Below are 25,518 nucleotides of genomic sequence, written 5' to 3'. Positions count from 1 at the left end.
TTCTCCCTTTTGGCAAGTCACTTTTTAAATCATAGCTTAACCGATTTAAATCAACTTGAAAAGTTTTCATTGCTAACTAGTGGAAATATTGAACATATATAAGAGTGTGTTTTGGGGTATGCTTTTGGAGTTTCAAGAGTTGGTTCCTATAATTACAGAACATAACATATTTTCCTTCTCCTCTATTTCTCCTTTTATGATTAGAATCCCCACCAAAAACATATCTACATATTTTTTATCCAAAATTCATGGACTGAGAAGTCAGAATTATGACCATTTCCTTTCAGTAATGTGAAGAAAGGTTTCTTAGTTTTCAGAAAATCTCAGCCTCTGAGTTCTCTCTCTCTATGACCTTTATAAACGGTGTCTGTGTGGTTAATCATTCTTAGTACATTTGTTTCCTTCCTTTATAATTTCAGTTGGGTGAATTGAAAATCATGAAAAGGAGAATTTGAAATCACTGCAAACAAATCTATGAATTATTCTATTTAGTGAGCTATAAATGCTAATCATGATGTTTCATAGTTTTTAGTAGCTTCTCTTCTGGCAGCAATAAAGATAATGCTTTCTCTCTGTAGATATTTTCAAGGCACTGCTTGCACATTTCTTTCTAGAGAAAGAATATCCTTCTTTCACAGAATCTAGACTAAAAAAAATTCAGCAAAAATAAATTAAGTTAATCAGCATTAGATGTGTGAACAAAGATTTTGCTGTCACTGACCTGGATCTAGTTGATGGTGGATTCCTCAGTTTTAGAGAAGAATCATTTCTTGCTTCCCCTCAGGACGGATGTCACAGAGCTGCAAATGGAATCCATGAATAGTGAAACTCTGGAATTTTTACCTCTCTAGACTACTTTCCCAATCTTGGACCTTTTAGACTATTTTGTTCAGCATGGATTTGCTCAGAAAATGAATTGTTTTCTTCCAGAGCTCTAGGATATTATTTTTTTACTTGGTTTTTACTTTCCTATGAAAGTTTAAACTCATTTTTAAAACTTTTTTTTACAGTTAGAACTATGTTCTATTCAAATTAAAACGGGAACAGTGAAAAACCTTTCAAATCAGGAAGAGCTACTATATGGAACTAAAATATGTATAAAAGTACATCAAACCCACTTGATTAGTCATTCTTTTCTCAAATCAATTCTCCCAAAATTCGGTTTTCCACAAAACCATTGATCAATGTGGAGAGAATTCCTTTTATTCCTGGTTTAAACCTTACTTCTGACTTCCACTAAACAGAGCAATGTCTTCCAAACAAATCTTCATCTTATTGAATCATGGCTCAGCTATTGTCATTTACTAAAAAGTCCTTTGTAATTATTTTCCGTTTACTCTGGAAAAATGTTTAAATAGCCTTTCACAACATGCAGTATTTGGGAATGTGCTGACCTCTAAGGTCCTCAGAGAATTTGTAATTGGCCCATTGTAATCTTTGCTGAAGCATCAACTAAGGTCTTCCATTTACTTTCACTTGGCACCAACAAACATCATTAGAGGCCAGCCTTAGACATGCAGTTGAACTTTGGTTCAACATCTGTCTCTGGCTATAGTTTAGGATGAGAGTTGGGCGGAGTACATTGGAAAGTTTATTATAGGGCTTTGTTGCTTATGTTTATGTTGGTGACCTTGGAGTAGGTTTGGAGTGGCTTTTGGCATCAGTCAGACTTAAGAGAATACATTTCTCTCTGAAAGCATGACTGCTTTTGGTCATGCTAGGCTTGAAACTGAAGGGGGCAGTCCTCAAGTTTTGTGTTAAATTATCTAGGAAGATTGTGACTATGTTACTAATGACTGAAGGTGCTTCAATGGCAGGATTCTCTGCTAGCAAATATTCAATAATTTAAAATCATAGACATATCAACTTTTAGGATGACTAACTAAATGATAGATTCTCATTAAGTATTCTGGGTAATACAAGTTTTCTTTCTACCCTACAAAAAGGGAATCATTAAGATTAGAGTTAAAGTACTATGCTTTTCCACAGCAGTCACTGAGAAAAATCACACTTTTTCAAGTACTCGAGGATAAAGACATTAATAGAGAGAATAGAGAAACTTGTCCAACCACATGGAGAGCTGTATGGAGATTCCTAAACCTACTAACGATAGAGCTTCCATATGATCCAGCAATTCCACTCCTAGGTATTTACCCAAATGATACAGAAACATTAATTCCAAAGGGCACCTGCACTCCTATGTTTATAGCAGCACTATTTACAATAGCTAAGCTTTGGAAGCAACCCAAATGCCCAAAAATAGATGACTGGATCAAGAAGATGTTGTACATATACACAATGGAATATTACTCAGCAATCAAAAAAGATGAACACATGCAGTTTGCAGCAACATGGATGGAGCTAGAAGGGATCATGCTCAGCAAAATATGTCAGAAAGAAAAAGAAAAATACCGGATGGTCTCACTCATAGCAGGAATTTAGAAGACTTAAATAAGGGACCAGGAAAAAGAGTAATTAATACAAAGTAAAAATCAAAATCAACAAGCAACTATAAACCAGAGACACACTACGGGGTGGAGGGTGGAGAGAAGGATTAGGGTCAAAATAAGGGGGGAGTGCAATTGTATGGGGAATATAACCAAAATGAAAATGCATACATTGTGCAAAAATGAAAAATAATGTAAGAATTATATAAAATAAAATATTAAAAATATAGAAAGGAGGCTTCTCAGCTTCTGAGATGATGAGGAGCTAACTGCAACTCTTCTCAGAATTACCTTTCTTTCTTCTCAGACTTTGCCTTAAACAGAAGTGATACACTCTAGAACCAGAAAGGGAAACATTGACTTCAGCTCTATGTTCATCAGCTAATTTTGCACCTCTTTCCCGCCAATTTTACTTTGTCCCTCTCTTGATATTTTTTAATATGGAAAATATAACAAAATTTATCATTTTAACCGTTTTAAGTGTATAGTTCAGTGACATTAAGTATATTTACATTGTTTTGTAAACATCACTAACAAATGTCTATTCAAGTCCTTTGTGCATTAAAAAAATTGACCTATTTTTGTTGGAGTTTTGAAAGTTCTTTATAATTTTTTGATATTAACTTCATGTAATATATTGTTTGCAAACATTTTCTCAATCTTTATAGATTGCCTTTTCACTCTGTTGTTCCCTTAGGTTATAACAGCTTTTTCGTTTGCTTGCAGTCTCATTTTCTGTTTTTGTTTTTGTTGCCTGTTCTTTTGATGTCATATCCAAAATATCAATCAGTTTAATATCATTTAACTTACCTGGCAAGTTTTCTTCAGTGGGTTAACACTTTTGGGACTTAAATTTAAATTTTTAATCTGCGAGATGATTTTTTGTGTTTGGTGTAAGGTAAGGGTTCAGTTTTACTCTTTTGCATGTGACTATTCCATTCTCCCAGCACCATTTATTGGTGATACTTTCTGTTCCCCATTGCATATTCTTGCTACACTTGTCAGAGACCAATTGACTGTATATTTTATTTAGTTTATTTCTGGGTCTCTACTCTGTTTCATTTGTCTGTGTGACTGTCTTTGTGCTCATACCATCCTGTTTTAGTTACTCATAGCTTTGTAATATAGCTTAAAATCAAGAAGAGGGATGCTTTCAGCATTTTTCTTTATCAGAATTATTTTGACTATTTTGTGGTTCCAAACTATTATTAGGACCATTTTTCACTTTTTTTGTACAAAATGCCTTTGGGAAATTGATAGATTTGCATTCATTCTATAGACTGCACTATTATTAATCATAATTATATTATGATTGAGTATTAAAAGTAAGTCAGATATCATAAACACATCTTTCCACTTATGTGTTTTTTACTTTAATCTGGGTTCTTTCTATCAAAATTGCATGGTTTCATTATCATATTATTTACTATCTCATTGGTCTGGGATTGATATGACATTTCAGTTCAAATTTGTATGTCCACACTTTCTATGACAGTTGCTCAGATATCATATCTCTTGTACCAGATGTTTTTGTTTGTATTATGTAAGGTACACATTCAGCCATAAAGGTAACTTTGTCTGTTTTTTGACCAAAAACTCCATAAATTATCTTCTGCAAGCTATAAATCTGTACCTGGAAGTGCTTTATATCCCTTCTTGCCTTCGTTCAGGGAAATGATTTATTCTTGGATAAGCCCAGTTAAGAACGTAAATTGTGTCTCCTAGAATCACTATTGTACAACACAGTGGCTTTAGTGTTGGGATGAGTCCTGCCTTAATGACTCCCATCCCTTAAACCCATTCATTCCTGGTTAGCTCTAGCTCTCAGGATAATCAATGTACCTTGACTATAGTAGTTAGATTAAAGCTATATATTTTCAACAAAATACTTAGCTGCTATGCCATTTTGTTAAATATTTTAGTTACTCAGTCTACTGATTGTATATTCAATACTTGAAGTTTTACAGAGAATTATTCTACTGAATATATAAACTCAGATTTCCGTACATTATAACATTTTTATTTTAATTAACTTTATCCCTTTGATTAATGATTTGTAAATACATATAAGTAGAAGAAACTTTAGTCATTTAATCAAATATTGATACTTTATGAAAGAGGAATCATTAGAGATAGGGAATGCAAAGGAGCAAACTATGCTTAGTGTCACATTCTCTGATTTTGAGATCATTATCCTTGCTACTAGTAAGTTCGTCCTTCAAATATGGATTTATGATTTTGTTTTTAGCTTTTTTTTTCACATGAATTGTTACTCAAGATTACTCTTTGGTTCCAGAGCTTCCTCATGGCGTTTTTCACCTCTGCGTTTCTGAGGGTATAGATTAATGGGTTTAACATGGGTGTTATCACTGTATAAAACACAGCTACTGCTTTATCAATGGGGAAGGTGACCATTGGCCGAAGGTACACAAATATACAGGGTACAAAGAAAAGGACGACAACAGTGACATGTGAAGCACAGGTGGAAAGAGCCTTCCACTTTCCATCAGTGCTGTGAGCTCTTAGGGAGCAAAGGATGAAGACATAGGAGGTGATGAGAATAGAAAAAATGAGCATGCACATTAGCCCACTGTTGGCAGCAACGAAAAGTCCAAAGATGTGAGTGTCAGTGCAGGAAAGCTTTAGCAGAGGGAAAAGATCACAGATGAAATGGTCAATGATATTTGGGCCACAGAAGGGCAACCCGAGTATAAAAAGAATTTGAATGAGAGCATGAAGAAATCCTCCGACCCAGGCCACGGCAACCAGGAGGCCACAGACTCGCCTGTTCATGGTGATCATGTAATGCAGGGGCTTGCAGATGGCCACATAGCGGTCATAGGCCATGACCGTGAGCAGGATGATCTCAACTCCTCCAAAGAAATGCTCCGCAAAGAGCTGAGTCATGCACCCACAGAAGGAAATAGTTTTCTTGTTAGTAAGTAAGTCAAATATCATTTTGGGAGCCATGGTAGAAGAGCAGCAGCCATCTATAAAGGACAAGAAAGATAAAAAAAAATACATGGGGGAGCCCAGGGATGGGCTGGTGTTAATTGTCACTACAATCAGGAGGTTGCCTGCCAGAGTGAGGAAGTAGATGACAGTAAACACAACAAACAGAAGTTTCTGCACATCTGGGTTCTGTGTCAGACCAAGTAGAATGAACTCTGTCACGTTGTTCATTTGTTCCATGAAGCCAGCCTGGCATTGGGATGCTTGATTATCTGTGAATAGCACAGGAATTGCAATTGTAGCAGGTACGGTTTGATCAAGCAAATAACGTGTTGAGTTTATTTTCTGTAAGACAGATGGAAAGCCGAGAAGATAAACCAAAGACCTAAGGTTGGGTCATGATATTAGCCACATAACGAACACCATACCTTTTCTCTCACACACAGAGAGACACACATGCACACATTCATGCTCATTGGTATACACAAGCACAAGGATGACTGATGACATGCCAGACCTCTTTCCTGTAATTGTACCTGGATGATATCGTCCCAACAATTGCCACAACACTTTCCTCCATCAAAAAAATTAAATGGATTAAAGAGGACCTGTAAAGGAGAGGTAGAGACTTGAATTTATGAGCATCTGTCCCCCTATATCTCTCCTCTAGTCACTTTGCCGATGACGTCAGCTGCAGAGTTTGTTCTTTAACTTGCTTCAGAGTGAGTATGAACTGTCAGTTGAATTCATTTGGAGCATAGGGTTGATGCAGATACACTCATATTTCAGGAAAAAACTGCACTAAGTGAAATTTGAGGCCCTAGAAAGATACACATGGCAATTAGGATTGTTGAGTTTTTACTACATTCAGCAGAACTGTCTAAGAATGTCATCAAACAAGAAGGATGAAGAACACCCTGAAAAGAATATAAGCAGCAGGGTACACTGCCACACTCCCAGATTTATTTGAAGCTTTAGAATTTATTTGAAACTTTAGAATTTTAGAAAATTTAGAATTTATTTGGAAAACTTCTGTCATGTTTAGGTTTCAGTGGCATTTTACAAATTAAAACTTTAGGTAAGGAAGACTGAAAAATTCTCAGGATATATTAGAAAGTAGATGCTTTTAAGGTAAGGAGGTGACTATTTTTCCATTCTCTTTTCTCTGATTAGTAGTTATGTGATGTGTACAGACTGCAGTCTTATGAACCTCAAAATAGAAAAATAATAAATAACACAGAGGAGTTGAAGACTAGCATTTTGACGTAGACTTTGTCCTAAAAGTAAAACTTTTGGCTCTTCACAGTCCCTAAATTCTTTTTATTTTTTATTTAAAAATTTTTTTTAAAGATTTATTTTTATTAATATAAGAACTGGGGTACAGGCCAGATGTGCAGAAGGGTGAGAGGATTCACCAGAGACTGAGTGGGGAACAGAACAGGCAGACTGACGAAATACACTGCTGAAGGGAGCAGCGGGAGAGACAAGAGAGGTCTGCTGTACCATGTGGGTTGCTCCGTGGCTGACTGGGATCCAACCTGTGCTGCAGAGGCTGTGGAAAGCTTCATAACGTGGCGCTCAACCGCCTGTGCCACCAGGGGAGGCCCACTGTCTCTAAATTCTTGATGAAAGAACTGATCCTTTTCTGTGGGTCCCCACTGGAAGATGCTTTAGACCTGTGGCAGGCTTTGGGGTTTTGCTGTGGGCCAATCCCATTTGGATGGACTTTTACCCACAAGGGGATGGGTAACTTTGGGTACTTGATTTAGAAACTATATTCTTTGCCTTTCCTGACTTGTTTCCTAATTGTATTAAAGTTCCTTGCCATTAAAAAAAATGAAAAAGAAAAATGAAAGAAAACAACTCACCCTTGAAATACTTGATTGATGTAATATTATGAAAGAACAAAAAAATACTATTTCATCCTTGAAATACCTGATTGATATAATATTAAGAAAGAAGAAAAAAATCAATATAAAATTAAGAAATGAAGATGAGAAATGAAAGAAATAAGTATTTCTTACCTCTGCAGAGAGGTAAGAAAACCAGTTATGTTCAGAACAAGATTGAATGAAGAAATTACTACATCAGGTAGCAGAAAAATAGTAGACAATAAATAAATTCAAAAACTTTTTTAGTATTTTAAAAAATATGAACAAAACTACTGATGTGCTCAATAAGAAACAAGTATGATCAAATTTAAAATGACCTTATGTTAAAATAATAATTACAAGGTTATATGTAATTCATAAAAGATTTTTCAACAATTGGATAAATGTGAAAATTAAGTCTTTTCAGGCCATCACCAATTTCCCCCACCCAAAATGCCCCCGCAAAAATCCAATTATATTAAAGTCATCATCAAAAACAGGCAAACAAAGAAATATATCTAATATGTGGATGGGGAAGAACATTTTCAAGCAAAATCTAAGTGTCTAAAATATAGGACAAAACTAATGATTTCAATATGATCCATATAGTGATGGAACATGTTAGAGCAATATTTGCATCAAGTATAGCAGAGAACCATTATTATGGAAGCTCTACTCATATCATTTTAGAAATAAGGGCAAAGAACAAAAATCTAAAAATTCTCTTTCATAAGCCATTAAAGAAATACAATTTAATTCTAGTAAAATACTCAAAAATGGCAAGTTGGCAAAGATTTATGAATTCTATATTGCTCAGTGCTGGTGAATGTGTGTTGATACATAATATTCTGGAAGCCATTTGACTATATAGTTTGGGCTTTATAACTTGTCATGTTGCTTTGTCCACTACACTTTGTACTTAAGAATCTAATCTAGATAAAAAATATGGACAAAAATTATACAGACTATATTTCACAATAAATTTTTTACAATGGTTAAAAAAAAGCCTAAATATTTACATAAAGAATAATTACATAAATTATAGTTACAAAATATCAGGTGGACATTAAAGTTATTTTAAAATATGGAAAGATCCTTCCAATATTATATTGAATAGAAAACACAAGATATAAAATTGGCTTATATATTATGATCTAAATTGTCTAAATACCCACACACACACTCAGAAAAGTATCTGAAAAAAGTGCACTAAAGATTGATAGTGCTTGTTTGAATATTGAGTTAATTATTTTGTAATCTTTAAAACTTTTCCTGATCTAATTTTTCTACAAATAGGTTATACTACCTTTATAATCAGTAAAATAATTTAGTAAAGTCTCTGCTTTTCTTAATTACACTAATTATTCATGAACATCTGTGACAATAGAAACACATGTTTAAGTCTGTGAATCAAAAACCCTTCTCACCGTGAGGAAAAAAAAAACACATAAAGATGCCACAGATTGTGCCTACCTCTGAGTGCAGGTGGCAGAGAAGTGACAGGTTCATTCCATTGCAGGCATCTTACCTGGACAGCACACTGCACCAGGCAGCAGTCAATGCCCCATCAACAACTGCTACTTTCAGTTTCATTCATTTTTATCTTAGAGATGGTATTTCCTTTTTTCACTTAGTGACTTATAAAGGATTGCCAGGATAATCTCTCAAAATGATGCTATGTTCATGAGTTGGTTTTACTTTTGCCTTTTAGGTGAGGCACAAGCATCCCAGTTCAATAAGAAATTTCTTTACTTGGACAAATTCTAAAGAATTAGGTTTCAAAAGAATTGATGGGAAAAAACCTCTAGCTTTTGGAGGACCTCTCTCTCCAAGCCACCACACTACACATTTGCCAGTCTTTCTTGATGACCAGATGAAATGCAACAGTTACTTGATCTGAGATCTAACCTGGTTGAATGTCCTGAAAATAGGAAACCATGTGAGAGCAGAAACAGCAGGAATTGGAAACCTTTATAATAGTCAGTCTGCAATCAGCCTGGAGTTACCGCCTTTGGCTGCTAGGAGTCAGGATCCAAATGGGTTGGAAACTCTGAACCAGCAGTTTCCGTGATCCATGGCTGGGTAATCTTATATCGTCTTCTGTGGCCTGTCCTTATTAACATTTTCAAGTATGGTTTCAGGGAAATATTTAAATGGTTTCTATTCAAGTGTTAGGAGTTAGGGTGGCTGTGGCTTTGCAGCTCCCTGAGGATTAGAATGAGCAGCTTTTGTCCAAGATTGTGGCCAAAACAACTTATCCTTTCTCTCTTGTGGCGCTGGCATCTGTTGCCCAGACGGTGGTGGGGCACTTGATGGGCTGGGCTAGCAGCCTCTCTATGAATAGGATCCTAGAATCTGGGAGGTAAGGTGCAGAATGTTCTAGTCCTGGGAGAATGGGTGCATGAGTCAGTAAGAGTCAAAAAGGACCCTAACAATACCCATCTCACAGAGTTATGAGGCAGGTAGCAGTGAGGGCATTTAACTCAGGGATAAACTGCTATTCCACTGCTAATGCCCTAAGGATAGGCACAGGCAGGATGGAGAAACCGTTCTTTAATAATGTAAGTCTGAATCATGCTGAAGATAAGAGAGGACCTTGAGGGCCCCTGGAAAGGTTGCAGGAGACACAGGAAATGTGGCTACTCTGAGAACGAATCCATTCTGAACGCATTGTATACATGTCAGTCAATAAGTATGGTATTTCATCTAATTCTCCATAGTCCTTATGAAGGATTATTAATTTTTTAATGTTTAAGGATATTGATGCTCACTGTGAGCATCTTCTGGTTGAGATTAAAAAAGTTAACATCTGGTAGAGCTTGGATTTAAATACAGATTACTACAAAGCCTGAGCTCTGATATTATAGCACAGTGGACACTGTGCCTCATGCACTGGGAGTGCTGGGGAGAGGATGTGTGAATTCAGAGCTGCTGAGGGTTGTTCAGAGTCTTTGCTTCTATCACCTGTGTCAGGCAGTATGCATTCTCAGTTCCCATGTGCAGCCGTGACATCAAGGAGAACATCTTTTCATCCTTCCCTAGCATCTGGAAGACCTGCCTAAACACTACCTCAGTAGTTTTAGTTCTAAAAATTTCCTGATGCAGCAGAATAGCAGTGAAATTGAGCATAAAATTTAAATTTAGGACAAGGGACAATCTCTTCATGAGAATAGCTATTTCTCAATAGACTCTCCCTTCTTTTCTTTCAATTTTTTTTTAAATTTTACTTATTTTATGTAGAAGAACTGGGGTATAGGACAGAAGTGTGGGGGGGTGAGAAGATTCATCAGAGTTCAGAGTGGGGAGCAGAACAGGTGGATCTATTGAAATATACTGCGAAGGGGAGCAGTGGGTAAGACAGGAGAGGTCTGCGGTGTCAAATGTGGGTTAGCTCCCTGGCCAGAGATCAGACTCAGGCCCTTGCCATGGGAGGGTTGAGACTTTACCCCTAGGTTACCAGGGAGGCTCTCCCTTCTTTTTTTAATATACCCTTCCCCCCACCCCCAGGTATCAGGTGGTCATATGTGTGGGGGAAAGTATGTTCCAACCCCAGGCCATACGTGAAAATCTGGATTGGTCTAAAGCAGTTATGATAACACTTTTCTCCTCTCTAGTGATTAATTTGAAAATAAGTATGAGATGCAATACTAGCCACAAGATGAGAGAAAGACTATGGGCTTTTTTTCCTGGGTGATGGTTCTCTGTTCTTAAGAGTGTCATGAGGAACAATTTCGCTTTTCTGAATAATGCCTTCTGCAAGGAATTGGGACTGGGAAGGTAGCTGAAACAGCTAAAACATGCCCACTGATTGCAAGGTGATTGCTATGTTGTCACTGGGTTTTATTCAGAAAGGTTTTTGTTATTGAAGGACATAACTTTATTTTGGGATCTGAAATACTTGCCTTTCCTGGGTTAGTCTAGATACATTCTAGTAAGTAGAGAAATGAAAAGTTCTCCTATCAATTAGAAATGTAAATTAGGTGCCTCCCTGGTGGCACAAGGGGTTAAGTCTCAGCACTATGAAGCTATCTGCAGCCACTGCAGTACAAGTTCAATTCTTGGCCAGGGAGGTGACCCACATGGCTCAGCAGACCTCTCCTGTCTTACCCACTGCTCCCCTGAGCAGTGTATTTCAGTCAATCCCCCTGTTCTGCTCCCCACTCTGTCTCTGGTGAATCCTCTCATCCCCTGCACCTCTGGCCTGCGTTCCTGTTCTTGTATGTATAAATAAATAAAATAAATCTTTTTAAAAAAGAGATGTAAATTCAAGAACATGTGCGAGGGGGAAAATCATTGCCCACATGAGTGAGTGGCTGCTTTGCTTTGACCCAGCTCTAGATCCTAGGAGTCACCTGACTGTGTAGCTGGATGAGTCTTGCTCTGTGACCAGCTGTTGGAGGAAGCCAAACACACAGTGTGGTGGACAGGTGGTGGCTGAATTGGTGGTGAGCCATCTCTCAATCTGCAAAGCAGCAGCAATTAATTGAAGAGGAAAATATAAACCAACTCAATTGGTAGAATGAAGAAGTAATTCTCATGATATGAGAAAGATATGTGGATTTTACTGATTTGGGGACAGTAACCAGTCGATGGCAATACAATATGCAAAATGGGTCCTCGGTGACTAGGGGATAAGAAACCAAGGTTATGCAATGTGTCTGGATAAAAATTAATTTAATTTTTTAAATATAAAAATTTTAAATTTAATACCTTGGAGTAGGAATTGTTGGATCATAGGGTAGATCTGTTTTGAGTATTTTGAAAGCATCATACCCTTTTCCACAGTGGCTGGACCAGTTCATATTCCTACTAACTGTATGGAGGTTCCTTTTTTCTGCTCACAGGATGGGTTTTTGGGGAGTTAAGAAGCGTTCTATCTAGAGTCAGCTATGTGATGCATTTCAGTGACACTATAAACATCTTGTAGGTGAACACGTGCAGCATTTCCAAAGTTACTTTGTCTTTTGGGTCTCATATTCCAGAAGAGCCTTTTTGAGAGAAAACATGTGGGAAGCATTGTCTTCTGTGTGCACACAAAGGACTTTGTTCAGCAACTGAGCCACAGTCACTGCTAATTGATTGCTGGTGGGTTCAGATATTATGCACATAAAGTATCTACAGTGTATCCCTGACTAGTCATAGTGTTATGTTCCCTAATGCTGAGGGTTATATCTTTGCAAACTGGACACAGTCAAAGTAACGAATTGTGGCAAACAGAAAGCAACGTCAGTATGAGGTAACTTGGTGGACTCATATTTTTAGCCTTAGTGGCTACTGGAGGTCCCTCTAGAAAGTTTGACATTTCCATACAAACAAGCAAACAAACAAAAAACAAACTAATTATAATTGGGGATGATAATATACATTTGACATTATCCTCAGGAGCCTCTTTTAAAGTTTAGTATATGTACTCAAATTCCTCAGTGGATAAGTATTCTGTGGCAACAACATGTTTTGTGGATAAACTAAAATTGGTTAAATATGCTCAAAGAGCCTAAAGTTGACACAGATCTAGAAGTCCAAGCAGAAAATACCTATATTGAAGAAAGTTTTACTGGAGAAGTATAAATTTTGGCTTTATTGGCTTTTTAAAAGGTGTTATATCAGAAAGAAGACAGACAAGGATACTTAACGGGAAGTACTATGACACAACACATGTAGCAGTATTTGGGATATAATATACCCACTTGACAATCTCACAGGGGCATGCAGTATTCTGAGGTGAAACTGTTTACCCAAATTGCACAAACCTACCAATGTCCATTGGCAACAGAACATCTGTGCGCCTTGCCAGATATTCTGTAAGGATTTTAGTTGTTGATCTTGGGGGAATTGGATCTTATGGTTTCAGTCATTATATTCAATCTTTAATTAATTTTGAGTTAATTTTGTATGTTTTCTTTCTTTTGCCTGTGGCTGTCCAGTTTTCATAACATCATTTATCGAAGAGACTGTCCTTACTCCATTTTTTTTAAAGATTTATTTATTTATACAAGCACTGGGTACAGTCAGAAGCACGGGAGGGTGAGAGAATTCACCAGAGCCAGAGTGGGGAACAGAACAGGCAGACTAACGAAATACACTGCTGAGGGGAGCAGTGGGCGTGACAGGAGAGGTCTGCACACCATGTGGGACCCTCGCTGGTGGCCAGGGATTGAACCGGCGCTGCAGAGGCTGCGGGCAGCTTCGCAACCCAGTGCTCAATCACTGCTCCACCGGGGAGGCCCTGTCCTTATTCCATTTTATATCTTAGCTCCTTGATTAGCATTAAGCTTGTAAATTAATTGTCCGGTATGTGGGTTGATGTTTGAACTCCAGCTCTTTTCCATTGTTCTTTGATTCTGCTTTTACTCCAACACCATGCTGCTTTGATCACTAATACTTTGTAGTGTAGTTTGAAGTTAGGAAGCCTGGTATTTCAATATTCCTTTTTTCAGCATTGATTTTTCATTTGATGTTTTTTGTAGCTCTCAATTTTGTGGTTTTTGCTCTATTACTGTGAATAACAGCATTGTGATTTTTAAAGGGATTGCACTGGAGATACATAGGATATATCTGTATCAATATCTATATCTATCTATTTATCTATCTATCTATCTATCTATCTATCTATCTATCTATCTATCTATCTATAGTTTTAGTTAAATAGACATTTTAACAATGTTGAGTCTTCCAGTCTATGAGCAGGAATGGACTGGGCTGATGTCTTTATAGTACAATTGAGAAATTGAGTTAGTTTCTCAACCTCCGGTGACCTCAGTCAGTGGGGATATTTCCTCAGGGATATGCAACCTGAATGAAACCCTGTGTTGTTTACATGGCATTAGAGTCCTTCGTATCCCCAGTTCATGATGCTTGAGAGCTTATGGGAGAAGTGCTTTATCATATTCTTTTCCAGATCATGAATATAGACTATTAATGTATAAATTTAAAGTTCAGGGAGAGAACCACTCAGGTAAAGATGTGTTATTCATAGATGAATTTTCTCAACTATGTTTCTAAGGCAAAATCTTAAAAAAAAAAAAAAAACAGAGATAATTAATTCCTCTGAGGGCAGAGCCTTAAGTAGAAAGATAGGTCCTTTAGCATTCTCAGTGTCTTCTGTGAACACTAAGATTCAAGAAAATGCTTTCTAATTTTAAGAGCAAAATAGGAGGGGTTATTAAGTGGTAGAGATATTTGTGTCTTTTGTTCTGTAGCTTTAGAGCTTGATGCTGAAGACAAGAAGACTCCTTTGGTAACAAGACTATCTTTGAGGGTCAGATTTATCGTAGCACTTTGCTTTCCTTTGATTTGAATTTTCAAGGCATTGGACTTGGAAAATGCTTGCTGAATCCATTTGAATAAATTTGTATCATCTTGATATTTTCTGCTTCCTGTAATATTGTTCAGTCTGTGGGGACTTGTGAAATACACATGAGATAATATGATGTTTGAACTGCTATAGGTGGTGTTATTCTTACTCCTGAGTACATTGGATCGTCTCCTTAACTACAGAGGCAACTAAGGTAAGTTAACTGGAATCACTGAGTTTTGATCCAATTTATTACATTTCCATTTTCTCGGAAAGAATTGATTACTAAATTTATTGAAACATTACTTTCCAATATTGGACGCATCACTTTTAGATGTTTTAGAGTTTTGCAGACACATTTATTCTCACTACATGAATATATCTATAATTTGTTAGGAGTAGGTTTCTATTTCATGAATTTGGAGTCAATTTGTAAGCTTTGGACTGTGAATGTAGTAGCAGATGGTAGCTGGATAGGTCACTGAGGTGTTCTTCCAGGGGCATGGCAAGAGATGTGATGATTTGGATAAAGATTGGTTGATGTAGTCATTCATTTCCTTGAAACAATGCTCTAACTTTGATGATTTTTGGGGAAAAAAGAGGGGAAAATGCCACCTTGTACTGATAGGATAATATATGAGAGGCAATTGAGAATAAAGAAGGCAAATTTGAGGTGGAACTGAGGCAGAGTGTGCAACCTTTATAGTATCAAGACATGTTAGCATGAGAGGGAGGAAAAAGTAATTTTAATGTTTTGTTGATGAAAATCTCAGCTCTACTACTGCCCTATGCATCACCAGGACCATAAGGCTGAACTGCTGAAGTGTCGAAGCCGGAGCAAAGCCTGGAAAGGGGAGCGACAACTGCAGGAGCAGATTGCCTTACTGGTGAAGGACATGAGCCCATGATCATGGATCAGCCACTGGCTGCTTAGTAGACACCAAAGACATGTAGAAACCCTGAGCAGAGAGAGGCCTTCTTCTCGGTGGCTAAACCTAAGATTGTTCAAAGATATCTGCATACCAGCAGGCCAAACCACTGAAATCCTGGGCCTGGGGTTGGTTGGTTAGGTTTCACTAGAGCTGCTACCTGATAGTAAAGTCCTGGAGCTGGCTTGATAAGGTTGCACTTTGGCTTGCAGAGATCTGTGTTGCTTCAGGGAGTGGTTGTGTATCTCTTCCCAACTTCTTGTATCTTCTCATGAAGCAGCCAGCCCTTTTTCTCCCTGGGCTTCTGGATGTGCAAGAGAGTTGCCCTCCTTTTTCTATATTGTTCATCTTTATTTCCCTCTCTCTTTTTAAAATAGGAAAATAAACATTGCAGAACAAAAGATTCATGATTGTGAACCTAGTCTGCTCCTAGAAGATCTGTATAAATGAAGTGATCACCAATTGACTCCTTCCATTGTCACCATCTCCATTCATAACTGAGGCCAGTGTGCTTTTCTGTAGACCACTGGTTCTGAAAGTTTGACCCTGGACCATCAGCATCATCTAAACTTGTTTGAAATGCAAAAATTGAGTCTTAATCCCAGAACTAGTAAATCAGAACCTCAAATATTAGGGCTCAGAGAAAAAAAAAAAAGAAAATCTCAGCTCTAAAACTGAATCCAAAAGGAAACTTCATTGAAATATGGCATTTTCAAGGAAAGAATGAACCCTCAGTAATGCTTGGGAATCTGTGTCAAAAATGCCGACTTAGGGACACTTTTCACTCTGACTCTATTTAACCTTTCTTGGATCTTGTTCTAACCAGGCAAGACTTTCTTTCCGCTACAATGGATGCGTTCCTATAATATGACTGGCTTTCTACATCCCATCCTAGCTCTGTTCACCGGAGAGTCCAATGCACTCTGAAACTCATTAACATCTGACTCTACTTTTCATACCTTAGCAAAAGAACTACAGTGGATTTCGTGGGGTCACAGGTGGTGGCTTTGGGTACCAGCCCACTTGTCCAAACTCTGGCATTGCTGATTCCCCTAAGTAAGCTGGATCTATACTGCAAAGGAACTAAATGCTAAGGAGCTAGAGATAGACATCCTGGGTTTGAATAAATCCTCATTATTTTTTTAATCATTAAGACTTTGGCCAAGTCATTGGTTCTCCTAACCAGTTTCTCTTTCTTTAAAATATAATTTAATGTGTACTAAAGGTATAAGGTAATGTACATCTATGTGTTATGAGAATACTTTTGAGACAAGGATGATAAAGGCCGAAAGTATGCACTAAAAGAGTTTTGAGGTATGTATTCCTAGATTTGTGAGGTGGAGTTTGGGACTTTTTCCTGAGTTGATGGTTCATTTTTCCTTTCTTCTTTCTCTCTCTTTTTTAAAGGTAGATCATTTCTCCTGGAATTTTTGTCACACAACTCTTATAGATGGAGAATAAAAGGAATGTAACTGAATTCATTTTACTAGGTCTTACACAGAACCCCAAAATGCAGAAAGCAGTGTTTATGATATTTTTGATTCTGTACTTGGTAACGCTCTCAGGCAACCTGCTCATTGTGCTCACCATCACCACCAGCCCGGCTCTGAACTCCCCCATGTACTTTTTCCTGACCCACCTCTCCTTGATAGACACCATTTATTCCTCTTCTTCAGCTCCTAAGCTGATTGTGGACTCTCTTCACAAGAATAAAATCATCTCCTTTAATGGGTGTATGGCTCAAGTCTACGCCGAACACATTTTTGGTGCCACTGAGATCATCCTGCTGACAGTAATGGCCTATGACCGCTACGTGGCCATCTGCAAGCCCCTGCACTACACCACCATCATGAGTCACAAGCTGTGCATTCTCCTGCTGGGAGTGGCCTGGACAGGAGGGTTTCTCCATGCGACCATTCAAATCCTCTTTACGGTCTGGCTGCCCTTCTGTGGCCCCAATGTCATAGATCACTTTATGTGTGACTTGTACCCTTTGTTGGAACTTGTCTGCATGGACACACATACTCTTGGTCTCTTTGTTGCTGCCAACAGTGGTTTCATTTGCCTGTTAAATTTCCTGCTCTTGTTGGTCTCCTATGTGGTCATCTTGCGTTCCCTAAAGAACCATGCGCTGGAGGGGAGACGCAAAGCCCTCTCTACCTGTGTGTCTCACATTACAGTGGTTGTCTTATTCTTTGTGCCCTGCATATTTGTGTACCTGCGCCCAGTGACCACGTTGCCCATTGATAAAGCTGTGGCTGTCTTTTATACCATGGTGGCTCCTATGTTAAATCCTTTAATCTATACCCTCAGAAATGCTGATGTAAAAAATGCTATGAGGAAGCTCTGGAGGAAAAAAGTAACCTCGGCTAACGATTAAACAGAATCATTGAGTATGAAGAGATAGGAATAATTATAGTAATGTCCTCTGAGCCTCTTGACATATAGATGAAGGCTTCAACTGTTACAAAGGGTTGGATAGTCTTTCAGATAGTCCTTTGAGCACAGAGCTAAAGCTCAGACTGGAATCCAGACTTACTTTCTCCCATTCCATGTTCTTGTCATCAGAACTTGTTGCTTATTACTTACTAAATATTTATTGATTACCTACAAATCTGAAATATCTTTAGAAGCCAAGAGGTATGGATTGGATTGATATTTAAATAGCCTTTTTATGTCTTGGTTACTACTAATGGAAAATAGCATGTTTAATGATATTTCTCTACTTTAAACTCTGGGCTTGATATACATTCTTCTGTGATTTTCTTGTTCATAAAATCTTGGTTTTATAGTAAAAAATATTTACTGGCATTTGTGTTAAATAATGAACATATTTCAACAGCCAGGTTCCAATCAGAATGCAGAGTACATGGTAATTTATACAGGGAAAATTTAGATACTGTTAGGAAATATATTGGGGTACTAATTATAATGGCAACAAGTTCTCTAAAGAATGCCCTGGAACATCTGTAAAAAAGATGTAATCTTACCATGTGATGATATGGATCATTGAACTTTAATGGATTATGCTAAGTGAAATAAGTCAGAAAAAGAAAGAAAAGTGCCTGATGATCTCCTTACATGTGGCATATAAAGAGACAAAGCTTAAATGAACAGACAAAAACGTAACAAACCCTTGGATTGTGACAGTAGAACTGAAGTTATCAAGGCATTAGAGCATGGGAGGTAGGAGCAAATGTCTGAAGGAATTCAGTGGATTGTGGTGGAGGGGTATTGGCACTTTGTGATGGGCCACGGTGTAGTAACGTACATGTGAACAGGTGTGTACCTGTACTCCTAACACATTGATAGTATTGTAATCCAATATGACCTCAGACTGGGAGAAGATATCCCACTATGGTACAGATCACGTAAGCTGGAAATTTCATCTCTGGGGTGCCTAGGATATTGACTGGATTCTGCCTCCAGAGATTTCGGTGAAATTGTCCATGGAAGTGTCACATCAGCATCAATGGTTGTTTCCCTCACCCATACCCCCCAACCTGCAGTCCTGGAAACATATCAGAGCAAGATGGGAAGAGAAGCATGTGTACATAAGGATATGATGCCCCTTTCAATGTCCTTTATTGACAGATTGTGACATCATGTCAGGTCAAATGCAGGGGAGAAATGCTGACAGGGTCCATTTTCATTAATACGGAGCAGGCAGTGAAGAGTGTATTTGGAGCGGAGAGGCTCTCCATTGATAACTGGAACAACAAATGCTATTAATTCTTACAACCTAGTTCATAGCATATTGAGACTCAGATATATGGTATGCTTTGACAAAGCCTTAATTTCATGGAAGAACTGAAACATACACTATAATGTGACTCTTTATCCTATATACAATTTGTTTATTACAAAACTCTAGGTCAGAATCTCTGTTCTTTGTTGGTAGTCAGTAGTTGAAATATATATATATATATATTATATTATAAGAATGAATATAAATATATATATATATAAAATTTGTAAAACTCCCAAATGAGTGAAAATCGATGTTGTCATAAAGAGGACTACACCACACTAAAAAGTTCTGCACAGCAAAGAAACCATCATCAAACTTTAAAAGACAATCTATAATTTGGGAGAAGATATTTACTAATCCTTTGTTAGATAAGAGGTAGTGTCCTAATATATAAACCTTTGGTGAGCATTCACATGGGCCACAGATATCGTTCTATTTTCAGCCATGCATATACTTTATTCTCAAATTTACTCATTACTTGTTTTGCTTCAAAATCTCCAACAAACCAACCAACCAACCAACCCATTTGCCACCACGATATTGGTATGTAAATGCAAGTCTGGACATTTTTCCTCACAAGAAAACTTCTTGCCATACTGTTTGAACTTCCACTCACTAGTCTTAGGGGTTGAGAGAATTTTCCTTTGTCACTGCTCCTCAGGGATGTTCCAGAACAGGAGTGTAGTATTGCAGCCATCAATATTGTGGATCTTGTAGAAGGCAAAGCCATCAATATTGTGGGCCTTGATCAAGATCCCAGTAAACCAAATTGTGATGCCAGATTGGAGAATTGAATGCCCCTATGTAGGACATAGACATTTTGTTGGTGTCCTTGCCAGATGTTCCACATGGATCTGGTGGTCCTCTCTGACAGATACAGAGAAAATAATAATTTCCAGATCACTAGTTGAAACCAGGCACCAAAGGTATCATAATTTGCTCAAGCAAGGAAACCACATCTGATGAAAGGGGTAGTAATAGGCTGCTTAGCTTACAGTCATCTGCTGTCATCCTCTAAGATCTGTTTCTGCACAGGTCCAGTGGGAAGGTTGGATGGGGATGTGACAAGAATCACTACCCTGCCTATTTCAAGTCCTTGATGGTGGCACTCCCTCATCTCTGCAATTCTTCCAGGAGTGCAGCATCTCTTTTGGTTTATAATTTTTCTAGTCAGAGCCTGTATTAGTGGCTTCCATTTGGCTTTCCCTACTGTAATATTCCTCTTTACAGATCAGGGAACCAATATTGGGATTCTGCCAGTGGCTGATGTGTTTACGCCAATTACACAGCAGGGCAAATAGTCACAGGATGTGTTCAGGCCCCAGTGGCTCCATTATGAGCTGTACCTGAGCTAAAACTCAAGTGATGACCTGACATCCATAGTCCCTGCTCTAACTGGGGGGGTCACAGTGGCACTTGGTTTCCTTGAATTGGTGTCAGTTTGGCGTCAGTGCCCAGCAGTCCTAGATAGGTATAATAACTTGTTTTCCCCAATGTATAATTACCCTGGTAAGAAGCAACATGTCTCTTTAGGGAGAGCTGAGAGAAGATCAGCAGCCTAAATTTATGATAGTATACCAGTTCCTTTTTCTCAAGGGGTCCTTCTCCTTGTACCCCTTCATTCTCCACTACCTGGGTTTGTAAATTGGCTCAAGTCTGAGAACTGATTGAGGTGCAATGATGCTGTTTTTATGATTCAGCTGAATTCTGCTGACTTCATCTAGAACTCTTCTACTTATAAAGATCAAGTGAAAATCGTTAGCCAACACTACAGGTCTTCTTACATCAGATAATTCTGAGTGTTGCTTTAACTATGCTGTCCATCATGATAAACATGCCCCTGTGGTGAGTGCCAGCTGAGTGCAGCTGTGAACTCTCCATGGCATGTATGCTTCCCAGCGAGGTGGCGTGCTTCCTCAGTCAAGTCTGGCCTTCAGAAAAGAATAATCACAGAGCTCTTCAAGGATGCTGGGGCTCCCTCACACACTGATTTCTCACAGGCCTTTTAAATATTAATTGATAAACTGTTTTACTTATGTTGAGGTCATGTTGGTTTACATCATTGTTTGTGATTCTTGAGCCTCCCATGGTGGGTGAATAAGTGAAATAACAAATACACTCCAATGTTGCTGTCTCCCTAAATCTTGGCATTCCTTCTTCTATATTAAACCAAGGCAGGTTGGGCCCTCTCAAGTCACTTACTGTGGGTCTATGTGTCAGTCTGCCAACTAAACAACCTGTCAGAGCTCTTTCTTATTCCCTGAGCTGCAGCAACAAAGTCCAATCTCTACACAGTGGGCCTGTTCAATAAATTCAGCCTGGTGCAAGTGTGTGTTGCTTTTATCCCACATCCTTAAGATCCATTTGCATACGGATTCTATGGGTTTCTGTCTACACATTAGAAAATTCAAGTTGTCCTTTGGAGGAGATTGCACCTTCTTCTAGGTTGTACTTTGCACCTATGTTTAGGGATCAGCTGGGACTTGAGTCTAGTTATGGGTCTAGAAGCAAAAGGGAAGTGGGGTGGGCCCCGAGGGGCATCAGCATGTCCTGCAGGGCAGCAGCCTTCCAGTTTGCTCAGGCAGAGCAGGGCTGTTCCTTGAGGGTGAGGCTGCTGTGGGGTGAGAGAATCTTTGCCTCTTCCCCTGGCTCATTTCTGTGGTCCATTTCCTCAGTTTCCTAATCCAGCCAGTGATTTATGTCAAAACCTGCATTTCATCCATAATTTTCATTTATCTCTAATTGTGATCTTACACCATGTTCTTTAGGATATAATGCATACATTTATTTCTTGAACACTATTATGTTTGGTTTTCCTAGATGCAGACTCTGAGATGGGGGTTTTTAATGAGTGTGCTTAAAAATGTCTAAATATAAATTTCTTAACTTTTTATTTTTATGAATGCGATGTATAAAAATAAATGATAATGAGGTCAATTATCATAAGGGAGAAAAAAGGACAAGGCTTCACCTGGACTTAGGGGAGCTTTGGAGAACAATTTGTATTACTTCCACCTCAAGGGAAAGGGGACCAGCCTTGTTTCTTTAACTCCTGTGGTAGGTAGTGAGTGATCACAGGTGGTCACTGAAGTGGTGGACACAAGCACCCTGATTTCCCTGGCACCTTTGTCCAGAGAGGACTGGATCTGTGGGCTGTTAGCCTTCCAGGCACGTAACAACTGGTGTGTGGGTGCCCTGGCCCATAGAAGGAGGTGAACTGGACTAAGCAGTATTCTCCACACTGCATTACCATTGGCACCCCCAGAGTTCAGGCCTCCATCCTTGTACACCCAAATCATTATAGTAACCTAACTGCTCCTCTGCCACCAGTCTTGTCTCATTCCATCATTTCCTATATTTCACTCTAACATTCAAGCCAAGCTGCATAACTCACAAGCTTACACAGCTCTTTGAACGGTACTTAGCTTTCAGCTTGGACACTATTATGAGGCCCTTTTTATCTTCCCTGTTCAGAATGCTCCAATTTCATCTCTTGCTATTTACCCTTTTGCAAACTCAGTATCCTGCTTGGTACCTAGCATGACATGGAGATTGAACAAGTGATGGTGACTTAGATGAATTAATAATGCCAGCCAGATGAATAATAAAGCCAGTGGAATTGGTCAGGTGTCCTGCATACTCTTTTTTCACCACCTGGCATGTACTATGACTTCCTTCTCCTAGGACTCTCCCCTCCATCTCATGGCCATTTGCTTTGCCAACAGACTTCTTCTGGGTCCTGTATTTGATTTCTTTTCTTCTAGGAAGTCTCTCCTCACCTGAGGGTCATGGTTCCTCTGCAGTGTGCCTTTATAGCGGCCTGTGTTTCTACCTGTGCTGCTGTTTACAACACTGTTGTCGTTTTCTACTCTTTTCTGGGATTCTTTCAGTGGATCCAATAGTCTGTGAAGGGAGGACCCACACAAGTCCCAGCAATTGTCAGTGAGTCTGATATATTCCTTAGGCTCAAAACATTTTTTGCTTAGTGCATAGAAGGGATGCATTTATATTTATCCTTAAATTGTTTGCTGTGCAGATGGAGCTGCATATTTCTAAAAATAGCTGTTAGTAATGAAATGTTATCCCAAAGTAAACTGAATTACAGAGTAATATACCAAGCAGTTCACATTCATGGGATAATAAAATCTTGCTGAAGGCAGAGAAAGTATCAAAGTAAAGGTTTGTGCATATGTAATGATTTGCTGAGAGTCTCAGTTTTTATTTCTCTCTCATCCTCAGTTTCAAAAGGAGTAAAAGCAAATTGGGATTTCCCTAAACATCAAACTAGAATGCTTCTTAAAATTTGATTCATGTAAAGGTATGAAAGAATTCTCTAGATCCCGGTATTATCTTTGTACTCTGTATTTCATTGGTACTTTATTTTACTTTATACTTTAGTTCAATATTTATCATGCACATTGTGATACCTTGTTGAAATATTGTTAAAGCGTAGGCAAAGTTTTTATTGAGTATGACTGTATGTTTAAAAGAAATTCCTGTTTGACAAGGAGATTTTTTTTACTTGAATCATTGCTCTTTCTCATGGGTTAGCAGCCTGAGATACACAACAATACAGAAGCATTCTGAAACCTACAAGGAATTTGGGGAAATGGTGTAATTAAATCATTAAACTGCTACAGAGGTTCAATGGACCATTATTTTTAGCTCTAAAATAGTTATATGATATAAAGATACCAGTAATATATTATTATACCACTATGATATCTAAAATGAAGTTATTAATGATAAATTATTGATCTTTTAGTTATAGATAATGAACTAACATAGTCTCTTGCTCAAAAAAAAAAAAAAAGGTAACTAGTACAATTACCTTATAACTCGCATAGTCACTACCTGACAGTGTATAGCTGTTGAGACTACAGTCTGGGAAATCAGATTCTGATTACTGTTCTTTGATATACAAGCTTTTGGTAATTCTACTCTCTGTCAGAAAAGTAGGGGCATGAACATTGCCTATCTGCTTGGATTGTTACAGAGATTATGCTAGTTACAATATATTTCACCGTTGCTTTTAATTTTATTAGAAAGCAAGCCTGTGAATCTACATGCATGGATATATTAGTAAAACTAAACCCCATTTGTGGTAGTATTTTCTAAATATGCAGAGTCTCTGGATGATTTTTTTCTTTCTTGCACCCTCTTTTTGTCCTCCCTCCATTGCATTGAGATATTTCTTTATCTCATAGATATTCCTTGCTGAGATCATTCACCATGTATTTTGAATCTTGCTTCAGTTGAATCAATTGTGTGCTCCAAATACACTTACTTGTCACCTGAAGTGGCTTTCTTACTATACAGTTTTCTAATGGCATCTTTTATCTGTGCATTTCTCAAGGTATAGATTAAGGGATTTAACATGGGAGTTATCATGGTGTAGAACACAGCAACTCCTTTATCAATGGACAGAGTAGCTGCAGGTCTCATGTACACAAATGTGCAGGGCACAAAGAACAAGACAACCACTGTGAAGTGGGAGCCACAGGTGGATAGGGCTTTGCGCTTTGCCTCCAAGCTGTGGTGCTTTAGGGAGCACAGAATGGCCACATAGGAGACCATCAGGAGGAGGAAGTTTAACAGACAAATGAGCCCACTGTTGGCAGCAACGACAAGACCAAGAGTGTGGGTATCAGTGCAGGCTAGATTGAGCAAAGGATTAAGGTCACACATAAAGTGATCTATGACATTAGGACCACAGAAGGGCAGTCGGAAGATGAAGAGGATCTGTATGGTGGCATGAAGAAAGCCTCCCATCCACACCACTCCCACTAGCAGGCCACATAACCGCCAGCTCATGATGGTCATGTAGTGCAGGGGCTTACAGATGGCCACGTAGCGGTCGTAAGCCATCACCGTGAGCAGGATAATCTCAGCGCCTCCAAAGAAATGTTCCCAAAATATTTGGCTCATGCATCCATTGAATGAGATGGTCTTTTCATAGAGTGAATTTATGATCAGTTTGGGAGTGCTCACAGAGGAGTAGCAGGCATCAATGAAGGAGAGATAGGCCAGGAAATAGTACATTGGAGACCCTAATGATGGGCTAGCATTTATGGTGATCACAATGAGCATATTTCCCACCACCGTGATGATGTAGATGAGAGAAAATACAACAAATACGATCTTCTGCATTTTTGGATTCTCTGTGAGTCCCAGTAGGACAAACTCTGTCACGTTGTTCCTAATCTCCATGCGTTTTATGTGATGATTAATTAAATGACCTGAAAACACAATGTTTTTTAATTAATGAACCTTG

General features: G+C 38.4%; 2 protein-coding genes across 4 annotated transcripts; one reads left to right on the top strand and one right to left on the bottom strand.

Annotated features, from left to right (window-relative positions):
* Nucleotides 1–4,682: 4,682 nt before the first annotated feature.
* Nucleotides 4,683–25,454, bottom strand: LOC311171459 (olfactory receptor 4C46-like; the record flags this gene model as incomplete). 3 transcript variants are annotated; one of them, XM_084234320.1, is made up of 2 exons in its annotated part: nt 4,683–5,378; nt 25,194–25,454. In XM_084234320.1, 2 exons carry the CDS (start codon nt 25,452–25,454, stop codon nt 4,692–4,694), a joined length of 948 nt encoding a protein of 315 aa, XP_084090446.1. The 3 variants fall into 3 exon arrangements, with proteins under 3 accessions (XP_084090446.1, XP_084090445.1, XP_084090447.1); XM_084234319.1 differs by having other exon boundaries at nt 4,683–5,420; nt 25,236–25,454; XM_084234321.1 differs by lacking the exon at nt 4,683–5,378 and having other exon boundaries at nt 24,528–25,454.
* Nucleotides 16,944–17,873, top strand: LOC311171314 (olfactory receptor 4C12; the record flags this gene model as incomplete). The annotated part of the gene is made up of 1 exon (XM_084234049.1): nt 16,944–17,873. The coding sequence occupies one exon, from the start codon at nt 16,944–16,946 to the stop codon at nt 17,871–17,873; it is 930 nt and encodes a 309-aa protein (XP_084090175.1).
* Nucleotides 25,455–25,518: the final 64 nt, after the last annotated feature.

Source organism: Talpa europaea (assembly GCF_964194135.1).
Source record: "Talpa europaea genome assembly, chromosome: 1".
NCBI classification, from domain to species: Eukaryota; Metazoa; Chordata; class Mammalia; order Eulipotyphla; family Talpidae; genus Talpa; species Talpa europaea.
The sequence above is the reverse complement of the archived record's forward strand: the minus strand, read 5'-3'. Positions and strand labels throughout refer to the sequence as shown.